The sequence below is a fragment of the Phaseolus vulgaris genome, chromosome 3 (assembly GCF_000499845.2).
Source record: "Phaseolus vulgaris cultivar G19833 chromosome 3, P. vulgaris v2.0, whole genome shotgun sequence".
Taxonomy (NCBI): Eukaryota; Viridiplantae; Streptophyta; class Magnoliopsida; order Fabales; family Fabaceae; genus Phaseolus; species Phaseolus vulgaris.
Genome location: NC_023757.2, coordinates 17015912 through 17035405, shown reverse-complemented (window position 1 = coordinate 17035405; position 19494 = coordinate 17015912). Strand labels below are relative to the sequence as shown.

Sequence of the window (19494 nt, the reverse complement as noted above, 5' to 3'; positions counted from 1 at the left end):
AACAATAGATCGCATTACAAATCACTTATTATTTGTTGGATAACTATTATTTTATTTTATTTTAATTTTCGTTACATGAAGAAAAGAGAACTTGAAATTCAAGGAGGAAATAAAAGCTTATCCCAAACAAAATTATTACTAGTTGATCTAAAATTATTCTTAACTATCTAAAAAGTAATAACGAAGAAGATATATAAGCTCATGAGCTTATAGAGAAAAGTTAAATAAAAATTTTTTAGAGAGATAATGAATTAAAATGAATAGAAAATAAAGTTGTTGTTTTTTATTTATAACATTAAACTAAACTTAAAAAATAAATATAATTTTTTTATTTAACATTTAATTTTTTTCACTTAATATTAATAAATTAGGCCCTTTCAAGAAAAGTGAGTGAAAATTAACTTAAGTTGTTTATAGAAATTTGTGATAGGAACAAAACTTAACTGTATATTTTGAAGACTGGTGGTATGAAACTGATTTCCCTACAATGGACTTTCATAGCTAAACTGCATTTGTAATATGAACGTATTGGTTAGAAGGGACATTTTTAATACACATGTTATCTCTGTGTATCTCTCTTTATCAAACAAAAGGATGTAAAATAACAATGTAAAAAAATAATTTCCCCACATAAAACTCTTTCGGGAAAGAGATAGTACAAAGGATTTATACATTGCTGACATTTATGAGACGTTAAAAAAGAAATAATAAGAATTGAAGTTACAAAGATTATTATTACTGTTGCTGTCATGCTGATCTGAATCTTACTTTTTCACACCATGTTCTGATTTACTTCTTGCCCTTCTTATCATTTTTTTAGGATCCTTGTCCACCTTTCCGCTTGAACTACTTTCATCTCTCAAAACCCTGCCCTTCTCAGATTGTGTCTCTGCAATGTCTCCTCTAATAACCATTTTTTTTTCCATGTCCAATGCCAACTTGCCATCTGATCTTTTAGTTTTGTGGTGATGATCCCTTTCTCTAATTTCTTCTCCGTTGAATTCTTCTTTGTTTGGACCTAAAGAATGTTTGCTTTGGGTGTCTCTTGTGGTAGCTGCTCTATCTTTTGCTCCCAGAAGTATTTCATGTGGCTTTGGCAGTTTGTGACTGGAGGTTGCCTTAGACCCTTTGTCTTGTTCGAAGTAGAGCAGCTGCACCACTGTTCTTAATGGCAGAAGCTCGTTTTTTACTGCATGTCCACGCACTTCTGGGGACAATCTTTGGCAGTCTAGAATCCCACACAACCGCTTCTTGTCTGCTTTGCTCATTTCAGGATGCATCTGTTCATGAATAAAACTTCAATCGCATCATATAGCACCTTAAATGTGAATCTGACTTACAACTTGTTCATTCCTATAATGTGAGACTTCTTCACTCGTTCTTACATTCTAACAATCTAAGAATTTCGGTCAACAGATCACAACTCAACTTTATATATGAATGAAATTCGCCATCACATCTAATCCAAAATCTTAAAACATCATGTTCCTAGGTACTCTCTCCATTCGTATGCAATTTGGACTTCTTCATTCACACTTACACTCTAACCATAGACTTGTTATATTTATGCTTGTTGTTAAAGAAAAATCATGTTAAAGGAAGTAATCATAGCACTTAATATTTTTTCCGTTAGTAAATAGCACTATTTTAGCTGTCAATGTCATTGATTTTTCACGTGCAATTGTGCAGCATTGAAGCAGGGAACTGTGAAAAATTAAAAAGTGAGTGCAGGAGTGGTATGGGTAGTTCACCTTAAGATAGATGTTAATTGCCCGGTACAGATCATCATGGTCTTCTCGAGCAATACTGGGCACAGTTTCTGCAAGAGAGACAAACTTTGAAACTTGCATGTTATCATCCCTTGCGACCACTTGAAGATAGGAATCAATAAGCTTTCCAACATTTCTAATTGATCTCAAAAAGTAGCTGTTATCCACAGCACCTGGGGACATTCTTTTCCAAAGCTTCAAGAAAGTTTCCAACACTGCTTGAACTAACTCTGTATCATAATAATTCTGGTCAGAAGAGGATGTTGAAGGGTAAAGCAAGTCACTCACTGTTGCCTCCTCAAACTGCAGGCTGGCTCTCCTTATGAGTTCTGTTTTTGTCACCGAGGAGACACCAAGGTGAATTGAAATGCTGAGAAGCCTAAACAAGAAGCCAACCGACACAGACCCTCTATCTGCAGGAATCATGCTTACAATTGTTTCAAGAATTTTTCTGTTTTTCTCCTTAGATTCTTCTGTTTGAGACACTGAACTGCCAGAACTTTTAAGCTTTGTGATGCCCGGTAGCCACCGGCAGGCATAGACATGCAAAGCTTCTCCGATAAGTTGTGGAGGGAGCACATATGTTGATCTAATAGCCATAACTATGCACCTGAAAAGATCTATGTCAAGATCAGAAACATCTTCCGTCCACCAATCTTTTGGCACAGAATGGTGCTGTTTTTTTGTGTAACCTGGCCTGGTGTAGGTGTAGGACCATTTGACCTGCACACAATAATCGTTTATAAGCTACAAAAAAATCCAACGGTCACACAAAACTGAGAAGGTTTGATGGATCTGAGCTCTTGACCTGTGGAGGTGGTGTGAGAATTTTCTCAATAATTGAATCAATGCACTTTCTGACAATACCAAGATTCTCAGACCACTCCGGCAAAGTAGCAGTAGTTTGAAGCGTTGCAATGGAATCCTTCCAACCTTCAAGAATGCATGAATTGAAGAAAGACTCAAGTTTTCCAACAAAGTTTCCCTTCTCAATGGAATCGTTCATTCTAAGGAACTTGGCAGCACAGAGAGCGGATACAAAGTTATGGGCACTTATGTTGATTGCAATTCCGTAACAAAACTTGGCACACAGTTCGAAAGCATCTTCTCCTCCAGGTATATCATGAAGCTCAAGAGAGACACTCTCCGAATCACCAGTGTCATAGCAAAGCCTTTGTAGGAGGCCACATTTGGGAAGAAGCGGAAACTGCAGCTAAAAAGAGCAGAATTATAGATGAACCAATGATTAAATTTTTATTCATCTTTTCCACGCACACCACATTTTCATTCTAATCCCGATACCTTGTGTAACAGATAAGTGATATCATTGATTTGTATCACAAGGTCTGCAGCTATATCTGATATCAGAGTCCTGCATTACGACAATACATGTTATTTTGAAAAAAAAGTTGTATTATGTCGATTTTTTTTTAGCCAAGAGTTGCTGCAAAGTGCAAAATACCTGGTAGCTTGTTCAGTGTGGAATGTATCTGCCTTTGTCCCAAGTTTCATGAACTTCATTTTTATTTGTTTGAAATCGTCAAGAAAAAACCTCTACTTCAAAACCTGCAAGTTCAGGTATGACTACACCTTGAACGACACTACAATAGATCTCATAAAGTCACAGAGAGAGAGAGAGAGAGAGAGAGAGAGAGAGAGAGAGAGAGAACTAAATCCAACAAAGGGTTATGTCATGATGCATGACCATGAAACAGCAGAATACGGAAGCACCAACTTAGATTTCTTTATTTCAAGCAAAGGGATGAAGAAAGAAAAGGAAATCAGAAATCACTGTAGATGAAGGTAGAAGAATATGACATGATATCCTGTCCTGGTCACTCTGTCGGTTACGAAAAAGAAAATGCTTCTTAATAAGAGAGAGAGAAATTTGCAGGAAGACCATACCTCAACCTCATTGATTTTTATATACAATCCTGAAAGCCCTTCAATTCGTTGAAGATGCTGCCCTCCACATATTAAAGAAAAAAAAAAAAAACAAATTCCAGTTTATGCCGTTATCCACCAATTGCTTAGAGTTTTGCCAATTGACATTCTTTTATGTTTCTCTCTATGGTACACTTTTGAAAGTTTCTGCCTCAACCGTTAAAGTAGAATAGATGAGTAGGTGAAGTTAACTAAAGTCTAAAAGTATTACAGATGCGGAATACTCTCACTGACTAACACCAGGCTTCAGATTTTTCTGCCTCCTCCGCAGTTCCTGACACATGTAACACAAACTGAACAACATGAAATTTGGTAACCCTTGTTGGCAGATAATCTTGTAACTCATAGGATACGATACTGACCATATAGTTTTTGTACCAAAGTATAAAATAATAGAAGAGAAAGAAGGGAGCTGAAATTGGGAAAGTGCTACTTATAATTAGTATTAATTATGTTAAAACGTTGACTCGAGTCATGATAATCCTTGCATGACTTGATCCCTAGCTGATATGTTTAAATTTGTGTCAGAAAGACTAAAAAAAACTCTAAAAAGTAGAATGGAGGCAATAGTATATGTTTTGGGTACTGAATACTGATGCAGCCCCACACAAGTTGATAATAATAGCAAATGAAGAAAGAAGCTGCAGCACGGCAGAAAATGCACTGAGCATGCATAAACATACATGATTACCTTGGCGGTTGGGTCTTGGCTAGAGAACGGGTAGTGGTAAAGCATGTTTATGCAATGTTTGGAAGTTGGGAATTAAGAGTTAGGTGAGGCAACATTAATGATTAGAGCTTTTATACAGTGCTCTCAAAAGTGTAGTAAATCCAAAACAGATATGCACTAATACACACCCCAATGCCAATCTCTTTAGAAGATACACTTTTGATTAATTCCATGTATATAAAGATACGTGGCTTTGTTCAGACAATGATATGAAAATCGGAGAGAAAGTGATGCACCCAGCTAAAAACTAGTGTTACCAAAAGCTTCCTAACCGAAGGCAAATAATTTCTTGTGTGGCTACTTTGTTAAGTCACTTTCGTCGTGTCTCAAGAGAATTTTGATATATTAACCAATGTACTTTTTTTTTCAGTTTAAACTTAGAATAGGCCAGAGTGGTCCACTGCTATGGTCATCTCAATTATCTTATTCCCCACTAAGCATATAGGAATCAAGAAAGGTGGAGGCCAAACTTTTCTCCTTTCTTCAATTTGTTTCTCTTTTATTCTCAATTTTGGCCAGGAATTACTGAGATAGTACACTACTGCTTTATTTCATAAAACCATCCTTACGTTTTTTTAAAGATTTTGACTTTTAAAAAAAACTTAGCTGCATTTTTAGTCTTTTTAATTATTTAAACTTCAATTGCACAAATCAAGTCTTTTTAGTTTTCTTTCATTTAATATTTAATGAAATTACATTATGACAAACTAGGTATGAGATAGTAGTGAGTAAATATAATGTAGCAGTTAAAAAGCACATCTTCAAACTACAATGATTTAAAAAGAAAAGTATTTCCATTTTAAACAAATTAAGAAGTCATATAGAATGAGTTAGATATAAGATGAAACCGGTAAGGATTGAGAGACATAATTGCAAATGAAAAAAAAAAAAAAAAAAACTTGGGAGATTCAAACAGCGCAATTAGAAGAACATGAGATAAAAATTGAGTAATGTTGAGGGATTAAAAATAAGGCAGTGGAAATAAATAAGGGAAGGGGAATCTAAAATTAATTTTGATAAAGGATGTGGTATTAGAGATAGGCTCTCCCTCCCCACTGTTCATTGGTTAAAATCTAACATGCAGCATGGTCTGTGCTTTGACAGACAAATGGTAGTAAAGCAAAAAGTAAAAACCTGTGTTTGTGGCATGGCACTTATTGCCTTCAACTACACAGAAGAATGAAAAACCTACCATTATTGTTCTTTCTTCCAATTAAGATTGCATTCGAAGGCTAGCCATAGCACCTTTTCCATATAGGCAATCCCCACAGATCCCGATTCCATGAACACTAAAATTCAGAAATGTGTGTGCATGGTTAAAGTCAGCTATGTGCTGAATCAATGTTATCTATTTTTATGTTGTTTGATGGCATTCAATAAGGTGTTTAGCCAATTATGTAGACATTCTCTTCTTCTGGAATTCATAAACTCTCTGCCAGTTACCCACTGTCGAAGGGCTTTATCATTTACTTTTGTCCCTTTTCTTTTGGAATTTTTTGAGCACAAATTCCTTTTTGATAAACTTCTATTATCCTTTGACAAAAGTATTCTTCACCTTTTTAAGCTTTTAATTGGTTAAGGAGTGAGAAGTCAAAACCTTAATGCTTTAATTAAATAACTTTTACTTTGTCACATATTTATCTCTCTATAGTTCTTACTCTACACTAACATAATAAAAGACATCAAACACCAAACAAAGGAATTGGAGACGTGTCGAGAATTTGAAAGAGAGAAGGAAGAAGAGAACATACCTGTTGCTATATTATTGGTGCAACTGTAGGAAGCAGAAAAACCTTTACAATTGAAAAGGCTGCACGGTTTAGAAGTAGCTATAGTGTACAAATTGAAGAAATTATATGAAACAGCATGAGTAACCAAACTGAAGCTAGAGAGATACAGTGGCCTAGCACCAACATACATATGAACATGAACATGAGAAGCTGTAAGCTGAGTGCTTTAGTAGTAGTGTTATGCAAGTAATCCTCAGAGAGAGAAAGAGGGAGAGAGAGACTGGGGAATAGGGTGTGTCTGTAACTTATGCTTCGGTTAGAAACAGCCAGGGAGACACCAACTAAAGAAAAATGAGTACCACAATGTCTCCTAACCAAGTGTTACGGGGTACAGCAGGGAATGGAGAGAGAAGGAGTGGTTCGTTGGGATTAGTCAACATGGTAATGTATCAAAAGCATGCCATGATAAATCCATTGAATAGTAAATAGAATGGAATAGAAGAGGGGGAAAAGAAGACATGGGAAAAAAATGAAAACAAAAGGAGTAAGCAGTGTCTTTTCCTTCTTCACCCAACAGCTTGAAATTTGGTGCTCTGTGATTTGAATTACAAAAAGCATGCATTGCAAGTGGGCTATGACTTTGGAGTGCTCCTATACTAATTGAAAAGAAGCTTGTGTGGGGCCAAGTCTGTGCAGAGATAAAAGATCCTCTGTGCATTCCTCATCATGCTTCCCCCCACTAAACCTCAGCAGGATATTCTTATACTTTTTTAAAAGGGTATCTAAATTAGTTCTTCAAAAGTACTAATATCAGGTTAAAAATTTGATTTTTTTTAACAAAAATGTTTTTCTGCTTGTATACACTTAAGAATTGAACTCCTGATTAAAGACTTAAAATTTAGTTATTTATTATGCCGTGTGATATAAGTGAATAATGTTGTATTACTCGAATGGATTATCTGCATGTCAGCCACGTGTCCTGCCCTATGCCGTTGGTTATATCTTGGTGATGGGATTGGTCTGACTTGAGTGTTGGTTGTTTTGGAGGCCAAACACAGACAAGCACTCCTCTTTATCCTGCGTGTCACCCTTTCATTTTGCTTAATACTTCATGCGTGTGCCCTTCTTCTCTGTGTTCCTGTTCATTCACTCGTGCGTCAATCGTCTTGCTAACCCTTTGGGGACCCACTTGATTCCCTGTCACTCACTAGCAACCCCACCCATCCATTCATTCTATCCCTTCACCTCAACTAACATCTACTAACTATGACTTAATACCCTTAAAGAATAAGCTGCTACAAAGATAAAAACAATGGATTTGGTATTGGTGTCAATCTTTGAGACCTACAACCATATGTATATATAATATCTATCTGTGTGAAATAAGCTCAAAGCAAAGCAATTTCCTCAATGGTCCTACACAAATGATGCCTTGACAAGGAGATGACGATGGCCATGATGAGCATCATGATCTCAATAACATGATCATGATCATACAGATCTTTATCATCATTTTCTTTCGGGTTTCTTAGTTAGATTTTGTATTTATTTTGAGCATTAAAACTAATCTTTGAAAAAGGTGAAAAAAGATGAAGCCGACCATGTGCCTTTACGTGAAGATAATAGTCTTTCTGATGACAGTCTGATGGCAATACATTTTGTTCATTCTGTGTGCAGCAGCACTTTAACTGATGTGCTTTTTTGCTCCTTAACCTTATTTCCCCTTGCATCATCATAAAAGGTTGTAAAAGGAAACTCTCTAAATATATTTTACTTCTATAAACCATATATGGATATGCATCGTTTTTAATTAAATTTCAAAGGGATGAAAGAAACTGTGCAACTTTTGATGTAATACTCACTCACTCACACTTTTTAAGTTAATACTCTATCAACTAGCTGTCTCACATTATTCACTTTTTTTCTTGGTTGGATTTCTTAATTTATGCCTGGAAGATCTTCCAGCCCGCAGGTCTTAAATTCGTTGATTACCTTATCATGCCTTTCAGAAAGGGAAACTTCCAACTTTTTGTTACATCAACTGATGCCATGCTCTAGTTAAATATATTAAGACAGATCATGTATAATTAACATTTCATTTTTTATGAAACTGGAAATCAGCAACGTACCAAACATGGTGCATGCGTACAGTGTCATAAATCTTCCTTCAATAGTTTTATTCATTTGTATTCAGAAAATAGAAAGAAAAACCTCTTGAAGGAAAAAGGAGAGAATGGAGTATACACATTGTTTAGAATCCGATTAAGATAGTGCAGGTATATTTCGAAGTGACTTAAAAAGAAGGTAGAAGTTATTTAAGTAGGGCAAAGGAAATGACTGGCCACCATTATTTCTGAACATGTTGCTAATTTAAAAGGTAACAAGTCACTGCACCTAACTTACTTTTATGAAGATACTAGACGCTCTCTAATCTACCAATACCGTTGTTTTGAAATTGGAGTAAAAGTTGGGTGACAATACAAATACACAGCACTGAAAGAAGAATCGAAAAGAGGGTATATGGGTTTGATAAGGATGAAGATAGAAATGTGTTTTTATGGTAAGGAGGAAAAAATGTTGTAAAAGCAGTTAATTAGTTATGATTATGTCTGGGTTAGTGAAGTGGGGGTTGAAAACTTGAGATTTAAGAAAGCAGGCCTTCACGTATGAATCATGGTCATGTGTCGCTTTTGAGGAATTTGAAGAGATGGAACACAAATTGGTGTAGACATGATGAATAATTGGTAGGAGATGGGAGTGAGTATTTGTGAGCCTCTAATGAATCGAATAGTACTTGGTAATGAGTATGGGTTGGAAATGGTTGCTAGAAAATGGGCGTAGTCAATTCACACTCCATCACATTGGACCTACTAATACTACCAACTTAAGCTGGTTCCCCAATTTTTTTACTACATTTTGGTTCTATTGTTTGACTAATGGCCTTCATTCAATGCATTGGTCCTCTGTGGTTCCCTTGTCCAACAATCTTATTGCAAATCCTGCATTTACAACTTTGTCAGATATTGTGTATTATTTTGCAAACAAGGACAAAATAATATTTCCTGTCATACTTATTCCGTTCTGTTCCTATTTATATAAAGTTAACCACGTTTTGCTCCTAATTTCAAATCACTTTTCGTTATGAGATTCGATATTAATTTAAAGCTATAAAGTTTTATCATATCTACAAAAATATATAACATTTAGTAAGATAGAATCATTTTCCCGTCAATATAGAAGCCTCTCTAGTAGCTCACATCAATTACAAATGGCTAAATCAACATTATTTAGTGTTCATAAAATAAATTCTAATAATATCAATGAAAAATAATATTAATGAAAGAAAAATCTAACATCGAAAAATAACATTGACTTTTTACCAACAAAAAATCTTGACAAAGAAATAAAAAATAATCATTATTGATTTTAATTTTTGTAAAATCCAAATCAACATAAGTAAAAAAAAAAAAATGTCTAATAATACATTTGTGAGTACGGTGGAAAGTATGATTTTTTTTTTCTTCATTTTCAATTGGTGGTGATTGTTTGTGATGGTTATTAGTGGTGGATAGTCATGTTTGTGAGGTAAGTTTTGTTGTGTTTTTAGTGATGATGGTGTTGTGTTTTTGTTTGCTTCTTATATACAATTCAAAAGTCACAAAATTCAGAAAAAAAAAAAATTAGGAAAATACAAAAATGGCTATAAAACTAAAAAAAATAAAAATTTCTCACTGCAGAAAAAGTTTTGGTTTCAAGGATTCACAATTTGTTTAAGGTTGCAATAATAATTCACTTCATGGAATCATTATATTACAACAATAATTGTTTTCTTAATATAATTTTTATGGTGTTGTATGAGAAAAAAACTTCTAAGAATTTTCAAAAAAAATTCTTAATGAATGTTGACCCAACAATATAAATTTAAAAGATGATAAAATATGCAAAACTTAAAGTTTGAGTATTTTAGGTAAAAAAATTGTTTTTTTAATCTTAATAAATCAAATTACTCTAGCAAATCTCCAAATTTCAATTATTTTAAACTTTTTATTTCAGCAAATATTTTATCATGTAATTTCAAATCTCTAAGTATACATTATCTTAAACTTATTCATTAAAATACATAATATTAATATATTTATTTATTTATTGAGTCTCGTAATACATTATTATGATTAATTAGATGTACATAATGTTTGAATTATTTTTTCATTAACAAAACATAGAAACATGTTTGCATGTATAGTGCATAATGAGAGACATGTGCCTATTGTTGGGAGGTCATGTGATAATTGTGAGACGCTGGAATGAAAGTGGAATGTCCTCATACCGTACACATCCCCAAAGTAAAAATAAAATGTTTGTTTAGTAATTTTCACACTATTTCATATAAATTTGTGTGATTTTAGAAAAATAAGCTAAATTTATATAATGTGACAGTACCACGCCTAGTTCACCTATAAAATCCGTTAGATTCTATAAATTAATATTTTCCTACTAAAAGGAAAATTTGTATATAATTATAGAAAATTAGGCAAAGTATTAAAATGAAAGATTATGATATGTTTGCATCCTATCATTTCATATAACCATCTTATAATTGTTTTTATTAGTGTTTTATTAAATAATTAAATTTATGTTTGAATATTAATATTTTATTATTAAAAGAGTGGTTAATTCACTGATAAAAACTGTTGAAAATTATTAAATATAAAATAATTTTAAATATTAAAATAATGATTTATTATTTTAATTAAATTAAATACTATTAATATATAAAATGGTTGTTTTTCTTAATAAATAATTTTTAAATTAGTATTTAATTTATTATCAAGTTTTAATCTTCATATTATTTAATTTAATTAATATAATAATTAATTATTTTATTTTAAAATTAATTTTTATTTAATGATTTTTTTATTGTGACTGACTTATAGAACAAAGGACGTGTCAAATTATTACTTTTCTTTTCGTAAAATTAATTGTTATTTAAAAAAAGGATAAAGGCTCAACCTTTTACCAATTGCGAAATTTATTTTATTTTTTATCCAGGTATTAAAGGTGTCAATAAACATGAAAACTTAATATACACAGTCTATGTCTATTTTTTTTGGCAACTGCAGTAGCTATTTACAAATTACCAATTACAATACATACAAAATTATCTCTAACAACTATTTGCCAGGAAATATTTTCTTTCATATCGTTTTTTTTTATTTTTAAAATATAACATTAAAACTTGCATCTACTTAATTTTCATTGGAATATATAATTTAATCTTTAAGGTCAATTTCAAGAAATTAAAAAAAAATATTATACTTATATTTTCTTTTTCTTCAAGTCAATTGGATGATATTAAAAAATATTTAATGTAATTCTTTAAACAGTTTTAATTCAAATATAATATAATATTTATGTGATCAAATAACAGATAAGATTACTTAATTTATTTTTATTGAACTCTAACTAATTATATATATATATATATATGATATTTCTCTCTGATATTTATTAAATTAAAATATTGCATATATTTTTTTTACACAACATGGTTGTACTTTGTAGTTAAGAAAATGAAAAACATGTAGTTTAAACTAATCATTATATATTCTCATTGACAATGCATGCAAATATTCATAAAACCAATTTACATAAAACACTGAATTGCACTCTAAGTTCTGAGATAAAAATATAATTAAATAAATAAAGATTGGTGATAAGAAAAGCTATTAAAAGTCTTTTGATTTACTAATGGATTACTTTTGTGATTATGATGAACAGTATGATTGTGCATTTGACTTTGCTTTTCTAAGTAAATTTTTCAGCAAAGGAACAGAAAATAACAAAACTGAAAACAATAATATAGATCATGATTCACTGTTTGCAAGTAATGAATCTGCTAGCAATACATTAGATGTGGTGAAACATTTTGAGCATGATTCTAAAGGTGAAGCACCAAGATGGATTAGAAGAAGAAGGTTTAAAAAGGGTACTGAAGAGTATATTATATGGAGAAGAGAAATTACTCTCAAAAATAGAATTTCAGCCAGAAAATCTATTGAAAAGAAACAGGTTTGTGCAAACCCACTCATCCTTAAAAAAACAAAAAAAAGTAAATAATTTTTTTATTTCTATATTGTTTTCAAAATTATGTGATTCTTATACTTTTAAATTGATAGAATTAGTCTTTCAATTTCCAAACATGTTACTTTTTCATCCTACTTAAGATTATTATATATATATATATATATATATATATATATATATATATATATATATATATATATATATATATATAACTTCAGAATTTGATTATGCAGGCTCATATCCGTGAGCTTGAAGCAAAAGTAGTAAAACTGAAGGCAGAGATAGAATTGAGGACAAAAGTTATACAGGTGATAATTATTTTTTCATTACCACTTTCAAACGTAAAGTTATTCATGAGAAAAAAAAAATGTTTTTAAGTGATACAAAATATTCACAATAGTCTCATTGAACTAAAACTGAATTAATCAAATGTTCAATTAGTGTTTGGATATTCTCTTTCAATAATGTGTCATTTTTTTTGTCCAAGTAAACATATAGAGGGTTGGTTTATTTAAGAAATAGAAAGACTAGGGATGAAGATATGATTAAAAAAAAATATACTTTCACTCCCTAAAAGAATATACTCATTTTACAATTCATTTTAATAATATAATAGCATGAAATAGAATTTTAAATTAAAAATAAAACAAATTTAATTAAATTATTATTATTTTGAATTAATCTATTATTTTGAATTATCAAAGTGAATGTTTGTACCTGCTTCTTTCTTATCTACGAGACAAAATAATAATGATTATTATATATGTAACTTTGGGTTTAATATTATCACTTGTAACTTCAGTTTATTTTATATTATATGTGTTAAATAAAGTTGTTAGAGTTTTAAAGTACTTTATTTTCAAAATAGTTTTTTTTACTTATATTAAATTTCTTTATATTGTGGTTTGAAATTTGTAGAAGTATTTTCAAATTTTAATCTAAATATAATTTTGAATCGATTGAGAAAGAAAAAAAAAATCAAGGTTGCTGATCAAATAAATTTAACTCAATTTTGGTTTGAAAAGTTCAGTTTGCTAAGCTCGTGTTAGCTATATTTTGAGTTTAATTTTATGTTATGGACCATTACAAATTTATATTGTTGATCAATAAAAAAGAATTTGATACAATTAAAAATAACATTTTTTTCATATATAATAATTTATAATTAAACAATACCATTAATATATATATATATATATATATATACTTTTTTTTCTCACACTATTTTGTATTTTTCAATTCAATTTTCACTTTTTTTTGTAGATTTTTTCAAATTATAAACCTGCAGGTAGGTTATGTGGACTAAGAAGGGTTTTTTCTGCATCTGATTTATTCTCCAACTCAGGTAACTGATAACTCTTTGGATAGCTTAATTGATAAGGGGAGAATTCTAAGTAGTTTTAATACAAATTTGTTTCTAAGATAAAAAGTTTATGTGCACATAACACTTAATTATTTCAAACTTACTTCTAATTACTTAAGTCAATTTCATAAACACTCATCCAAACATACACAAGTTGTCAAAATTTTAACTTGCTCATTATCTATTTGCAATAAGTTATATTTATTTTTAGAGAAGTAAATAATTTTAACTTTTCCCTTAATCAAATAGATTTTTGGTGAGACTCAAGAAATATATACAATTATATAGACATTTAATAAAATGACTTTACCATCCAAACAAAATTAATTAATCTCAACTCAGCATTTAAAATACCATTCTTAAACATCCTACAAAATTTCCAATGAAAATGTATTATAATATATTATTAAACTCGTCTTTATAGAATATTATATATATATATATATATAACATTTTATAGTAAAAATAATATGATTTTCTTAAAATTTTGGCTTAATTTCTTTATATTAAATTTGATTGAAAAATAAGAAGAAATTGAAATTAAAAAAATAGAAGAAGAAAACAAAGCAAAGCACGTCTTATTAGGTAATATGCTATCAAAGAACAACAATAACAAAATATATATATATATATATATATATATATATTTATTGTGTATACATATATAGAAGACTTGTAACCACTAGAAAATTGGTAACCATTAAACTAGAAAATGCAAGAAAGAAAAATCAGGGATAGACAATCTACATACTATACGATCTATCATAAAATGCTCACTACAAAGACTAGGTGTAGACGGTCTACGATAAAACACACACTAAACAGTCAACATATGAAACACAAACTAGACAGTCTACCCAGACTAGAGATTCTATCCAACAACAAATTCAACATCAGACATTAGACCATCTACCAGAATTTTGAGATCCCCCTATCAAGCTGATAGTAAATATTGAGCATTCCCAACTTGGAACAAAGATTATAAAACATCGAAGGAGCAAAGCTTTGGTCAACATGTCAACTTATTGAAGACTTGAACAAATGCAAAAGAGTTTGATAACCCCTTTATAAAGCTTTTCCTAGATAATGTGACAATAAGTTTTTATATGCTTGGTGTGTTCATGAAAAATTGGATTTAAGACAATTTGTGATGGCATTTTCATGAAGGTCTTCTTGAATCATGTAAGAAAATGGTGCGGAAGCTATGAAGGTGTGTGTGCAAGATCCTCCTAAGAGTGATGTTGATCTTGAAGGTGCATGATAGGTATGATTATAGGGAGGTTCGGCCAGCCCAAGGAAAGGTGAAGGATGTGAAGTTTAGAGCCTAGAATTCTAGGAGAAGCAAAGCTTGGCACAAAATGGCAGCATAACTTTACTCACAATAAACTTGAAAATACAAGGTGTAGGCTCCTCCTTTTATAGGCTAAGGAGGACCATAATGCAACCCTAATGCTAGCCAAATGAAATGTAAATGTGAAGCACATGGGTGCACATGGCACATGGGTGCACAAATGAGCACATGGGGAAGGGTGTGTCTAGTTTTTATGCTCACCCCCTCCATGGGCTTTCTAGACCGACCTTGGTAAATTTAGAGGTTTTTTTAGAAACTCTAAGTTTACCTAGGTTGGTGTTTTAGGTACCAAAATTAATTCTAAGAAAATTACAAATAAAGTTCCTATGCTAATTTTGACAAGAAATTAAAGTCTAATCTACACTAGAGTTAATGGCATTTGAACATGTAAAAGAACGTCTTCTTGGATCCTCTTGGCCATAACTTTATGGTTGGCCCAAATCTACCCTTTGGTGGGCTTGCATGTGGGCTTGTGCTTGGGCCTCTTCCATCATCCCCTCCCTCTTGAAAAGGATTTGTCCTCAAATCCATTGCTTCTTCTTCTTCATGGCTAGAGAAATGGATGTGGCTGGATGGTGTCCATCATCTCCTTCTCCTTGAGAAGATCTATCCTCAGATCTAGAGATTTGATCTCGGATAGCAACCTCTTGCTTCTTCAACTATGCTTGCCCTCCCGGATCAAACGTCCACCTAGGGGAATTATCAAATAAAGAAAATGAGTTAGTTGAAGCAGTTATATACAAATCAATTTTTATGAAGTTGCCATTTTTGTTTTTCTTTTGTTTTTGGCAACTTTTTACAATATTTCTCTTTTGATGGTTGCATGTGTTCTCTAATCCTCTCATGCTTTGTAAAATTTTCAATAGTGGTTACTTGTTCCTTAGGCATAATTCCTTTAGGAAGTGGTAACAACGCAAAAAGAGAAAGAGGACTATGTTCACATACAACTTCAAATGTAGAAATATTAGTAGTCTTGTGGACTACTCTATTGTATGCATGCTCAATAGAAAAAGGATACTCATCCCAAGAATTGTGGTTGTCTTTCATGATTTCTCTAGGCATAGTAACAAGAGCTATGTTTTCAATTTTATTTTGACCATTCTTTTGAGGATGATAAGAATTTGAAAAGGACAACTTAGTTGCAAGTTTTTCCCAGAGAATCCTCAAATGATGGTTTTCAAATTTTGGAGCTCTATCCAACACTAAGTTTGAAGAGAAATCATGAAGACTTGTCACTTCTTTAAGGAAGAGTTTATCCATGTCCATGAAAATGGAATCAAAACCTTTTGTTGTCCTAGGAAGATCTAATATGAAATTTAGGCTTATGTCTTCCCAAGGATCATTTGCAAAAGGTGAAGGAGTATAGAGTTCATGAGACATCGCCTTAGATGTATTTTTAAAACACGGAATGTATCTAGGGTAATGTCTTTGAACATCTTTTCTCATGGGTGACAATAATTTTCCTTTTAAAAGCTCTAGAGTTTTATCAACTCTAATTTGACCCATGAGTTCTCCTTCATGAAGAATTTCTCTTTTATGTGTGAAGGTAGTCTCGTTGATACAACCTTTGTTCATGGAAATTTCAATTCTTTGCAAAGGTCGTCTCAAGAAGACATGACAAGTTTCTTTAGGCACTACTTCACATAAAAAATTGTCTTTGTAGATGCCTATAGATGACTTGACCTTCACTTGGTGATATCTTGGCATGTATGTAAAATAATCTACTATATTTTTATCTATGCAAGCCTTTTTTAAGGATTCTTCTTTTTTTTCTAGGCTTGCAAGTGTTCCTTTACAAAAGGTAAGGCTAGGTTGTTCAACAAGAGGTATATTTTCAAATGTATTTTCAACTTTTCCTTCTTGTTGAATGACCTTGTGGGAAGGAACACTCTTCTCCCACGCCTTTTGTTTCCCAAGGGTTTTCTCTGGCTTTTCTATTTTTACATTTTCTTCACTCTCACTAGCTTCTTTTTCTTGGCTACTATTCTCATCTTTGTCCCTTAAGATCATAGATCTTTCATTGAAACATTGAGATGCTAATTGATCATGCCAAGGTATTCTAAACATGGAATTTCTCTAGCTTGAGTGTGCGAGATATGCTTGGTTAGGTTTTCTTGTCTCTCTTTCCTAGCTCTCCTAGGGAATTGTTGATGATATTCATTTTTCCTAAGACTTTCTTCCCCAAGATAATCATGATGTTTAGAGCTAGATGCATGAGAATGTAAATTTTTTGAAAATTGAGACTTCTCATTCTTTGCTTTAGTCAATACATTAAGTTTAGTCTCACTCTCCAATTGTCTATATGCAATTGATTGCACAGTTTGTGAAACTTCTTTCAAAAGAGTTTTTAAAGATTTTAATTCACTTCCAATAGACTTTGTAGAATGAGAAGAAGAAGACATGACTAAAACTTTGTGTATACAAGTATTTTACCTTGAGAAAATTTAGGGAAGTCAAAGAAGGTAGTCTTCCAGGTAAGGGAGGTGAGTCACAGTGGACTACTTAAGTACCAAGCCTTGCCTTAGCCAAAAACTATCCCTTAATGCTTCACACAAAACTTTCTCTTAGTAAATCACTTAAAACACAATTAAGTTGGAGAAATCAAAATTTTGATGCAAGAAAGCAATGCAACTAGCTAATTAACCAAGCAAGACATATTAACAAAGCTTATACAAGGCAACACAAATGAAAAACGTAGCTAATTAAGCAAGGAAAGCAATTAAAGACAATTAACAATTTGCTAATTAAAAATTCTATACTAGTCGGCCCTAGGTGAGGCTTCTTGGACACTTTGAGCCCTTGAAGACACACTCACCGTCTAAATCGTAATTAAGAGGTAATTAACACAAATTAAGTTGCAAGGAAATTAAGAAAACTCCCTTTGTTGATCCTCTTTTTGCTAAATGCACTTCCTTGTTGTCTTTGTTTGTTGGCCCTCCAAGTGTTTGTGGTGTTTTTCAAGAAAGCTTGTTTCGGCCTTGGCTTTGTTTCCCCTTAGAATGAAGGTTTTAATTCTCCAATTCCAGCACCTAACAAAAGACTAGACCTTACCCAAGTCAAGTTTCCATTCAATTAAGCACCAAAGGAGAAATAAACTCCAGCACCAAATTAGAGGTCAAAGAACAAAAGCAAGAAACAATTTAATTGAATAAAACAGTACCACCAAAAGGAGTTAGAATATGACAACTAGAAAGAGGTCCAAGAAATATTAAGCAAGCAAATAAAAGGTACCAAAATAAAGGTAGGCACACAAAAGAATCATAAGAATGACACTAGAATTAGATGACCAAATAAAAAAACAGCACCACTGGAAAATGTTGTGGACCAGAAACGTGTTTTTCCCCAATTTATGTTGAGCTGTGTTTTTAAGATATGATTCTGAAATTTGATATGCAAGATATTCAAGATCTTAGCTAAAATCTGGCTTTGGAATCACTCAAAACGCATGGACCAATTTGTTTTAATAAATTTTGCAATTTTGGTGTTCAGTTACGCCAGCTGTAGCGCCTCAGATTTGCACACTGATTTTAAAAGATTTATCATTTTTTTTCTGTTGATTCTTTTGGACTAATTCTTTTTTTTTTCCTTTCTATAACACTTCAAAATTGCATATTCCAGAGAATCAAAATTTTCCTATGAGTGAAAATATTTTTCTGGAACAAAACAGCCAGCACAGAAAATTTGAAACAGGGGATTCTGGAAACTGGAAACAAAAACAGCAAGATACCAAAATTTAAACACAATGGAATTTGTGAAATAGAATTTGTGTAGGATCTAAACACAAATGGAACTAAATCTAAAATTAAAAAGGCACCAAAAGATCAAAGAACAGCAGATTCAAAGCAATTAAAGATACCCAAAATCAAGAAACAATCAAGCCAAATAAAAGGACTACTAAGAATTGTTGACAATGTGGATGAACATGACTTGACAAAACATGTATGGATTCAGAAATTAAAGACTCAAAAGCATAATATGAACCAAATAAGAAAGCAATAAAGACTCAAAAGCCTAAAAGAAAACAACAACTCAAAGGTGTATGGAATCCTATCACAAATTGCACAAGAAATTGTTCAAGATCAATTGAACAAAAGTGCTTCGGTTGGATCTTCCACAAAGCACACCAAAACAAATTAAAATGAAAAAAACAGCAAGACAATTATGGAAATAAGATGAACAATATGAAATAAATAAGAACTAGAAATGAAAAGACAAAAAGCAACTCATCTTGAAGAACCCAAGCTCTGATACCAAATGATGGCATTTTCATGAAGGTCTTCTTGAAGCATGTAAGAAAATGGTGCGGAAGCTATGAAGGTGTGTGTGCAAGATCCTCCTAAGAGTGATGTTGATCTTGAAGGTGCATGATAGGTATGATTATAGGGAGGTTCGGCCAACCCAAGGAAAGGTGAAGGATGTGAAGTTTAGAGCCTAGAATTCTAGGAGAAGCAAAGCTTGGCACAAAATGGCAGCATAACTTTACTCACAATAAACTTGAAAATACAAGGTGTAGGCTTCTCCTT

At 32.0% G+C, this 19494-nt stretch overlaps 1 protein-coding gene across 16 annotated transcripts; it reads right to left on the bottom strand.

Moving 5' to 3' along the window:
* Window positions 1–597: 597 nt before the first annotated feature.
* Window positions 598–6909, bottom strand: LOC137806809 (BTB/POZ domain-containing protein At5g47800-like). 16 transcript variants are annotated; one of them, XM_068607106.1, is made up of 9 exons: window positions 6362–6535; window positions 6195–6236; window positions 5636–5732; window positions 3675–3987; window positions 3232–3335; window positions 3072–3141; window positions 2578–2976; window positions 1752–2492; window positions 598–1280 (listed from the first exon to the last, which is right to left on the bottom strand). In XM_068607106.1, exons 5-9 carry the CDS (start codon window positions 3288–3290, stop codon window positions 765–767), a joined length of 1785 nt encoding a protein of 594 aa, XP_068463207.1. In that variant the 5' UTR covers window positions 3291–3335; window positions 3675–3987; window positions 5636–5732; window positions 6195–6236; window positions 6362–6535; the 3' UTR covers window positions 598–764. The 16 variants fall into 16 exon arrangements, with proteins under 16 accessions (XP_068463207.1, XP_068463206.1, XP_068463198.1 ...); XM_068607105.1 differs by lacking the exon at window positions 5636–5732 and having other exon boundaries at window positions 6362–6640; XM_068607097.1 differs by lacking the exon at window positions 5636–5732 and having other exon boundaries at window positions 2578–2982; window positions 6362–6481.
* Between the last annotated feature and the right edge of the window lie 12585 nt (window positions 6910–19494).

Bases quoted from the DNA above. Each gene is read 5' to 3' on its own strand.
- LOC137806809 (XM_068607096.1), bottom strand. From the start codon at position 3,290: ATGAAGTTCATGAAACTTGGGACAAAGGCAGATACATTCCACACTGAA. The intron at 2,493-2,577 runs GTCAAGAGCTCA...TATTGTGTGCAG, and splicing joins TTCTCACACCACCTCCACAG to GTCAAATGGTCCTACACCTA. The intron at 1,281-1,751 runs GTGAACTACCCA...ATTCATGAACAG, and splicing joins CAATTAACATCTATCTTAAG to ATGCATCCTGAAATGAGCAA.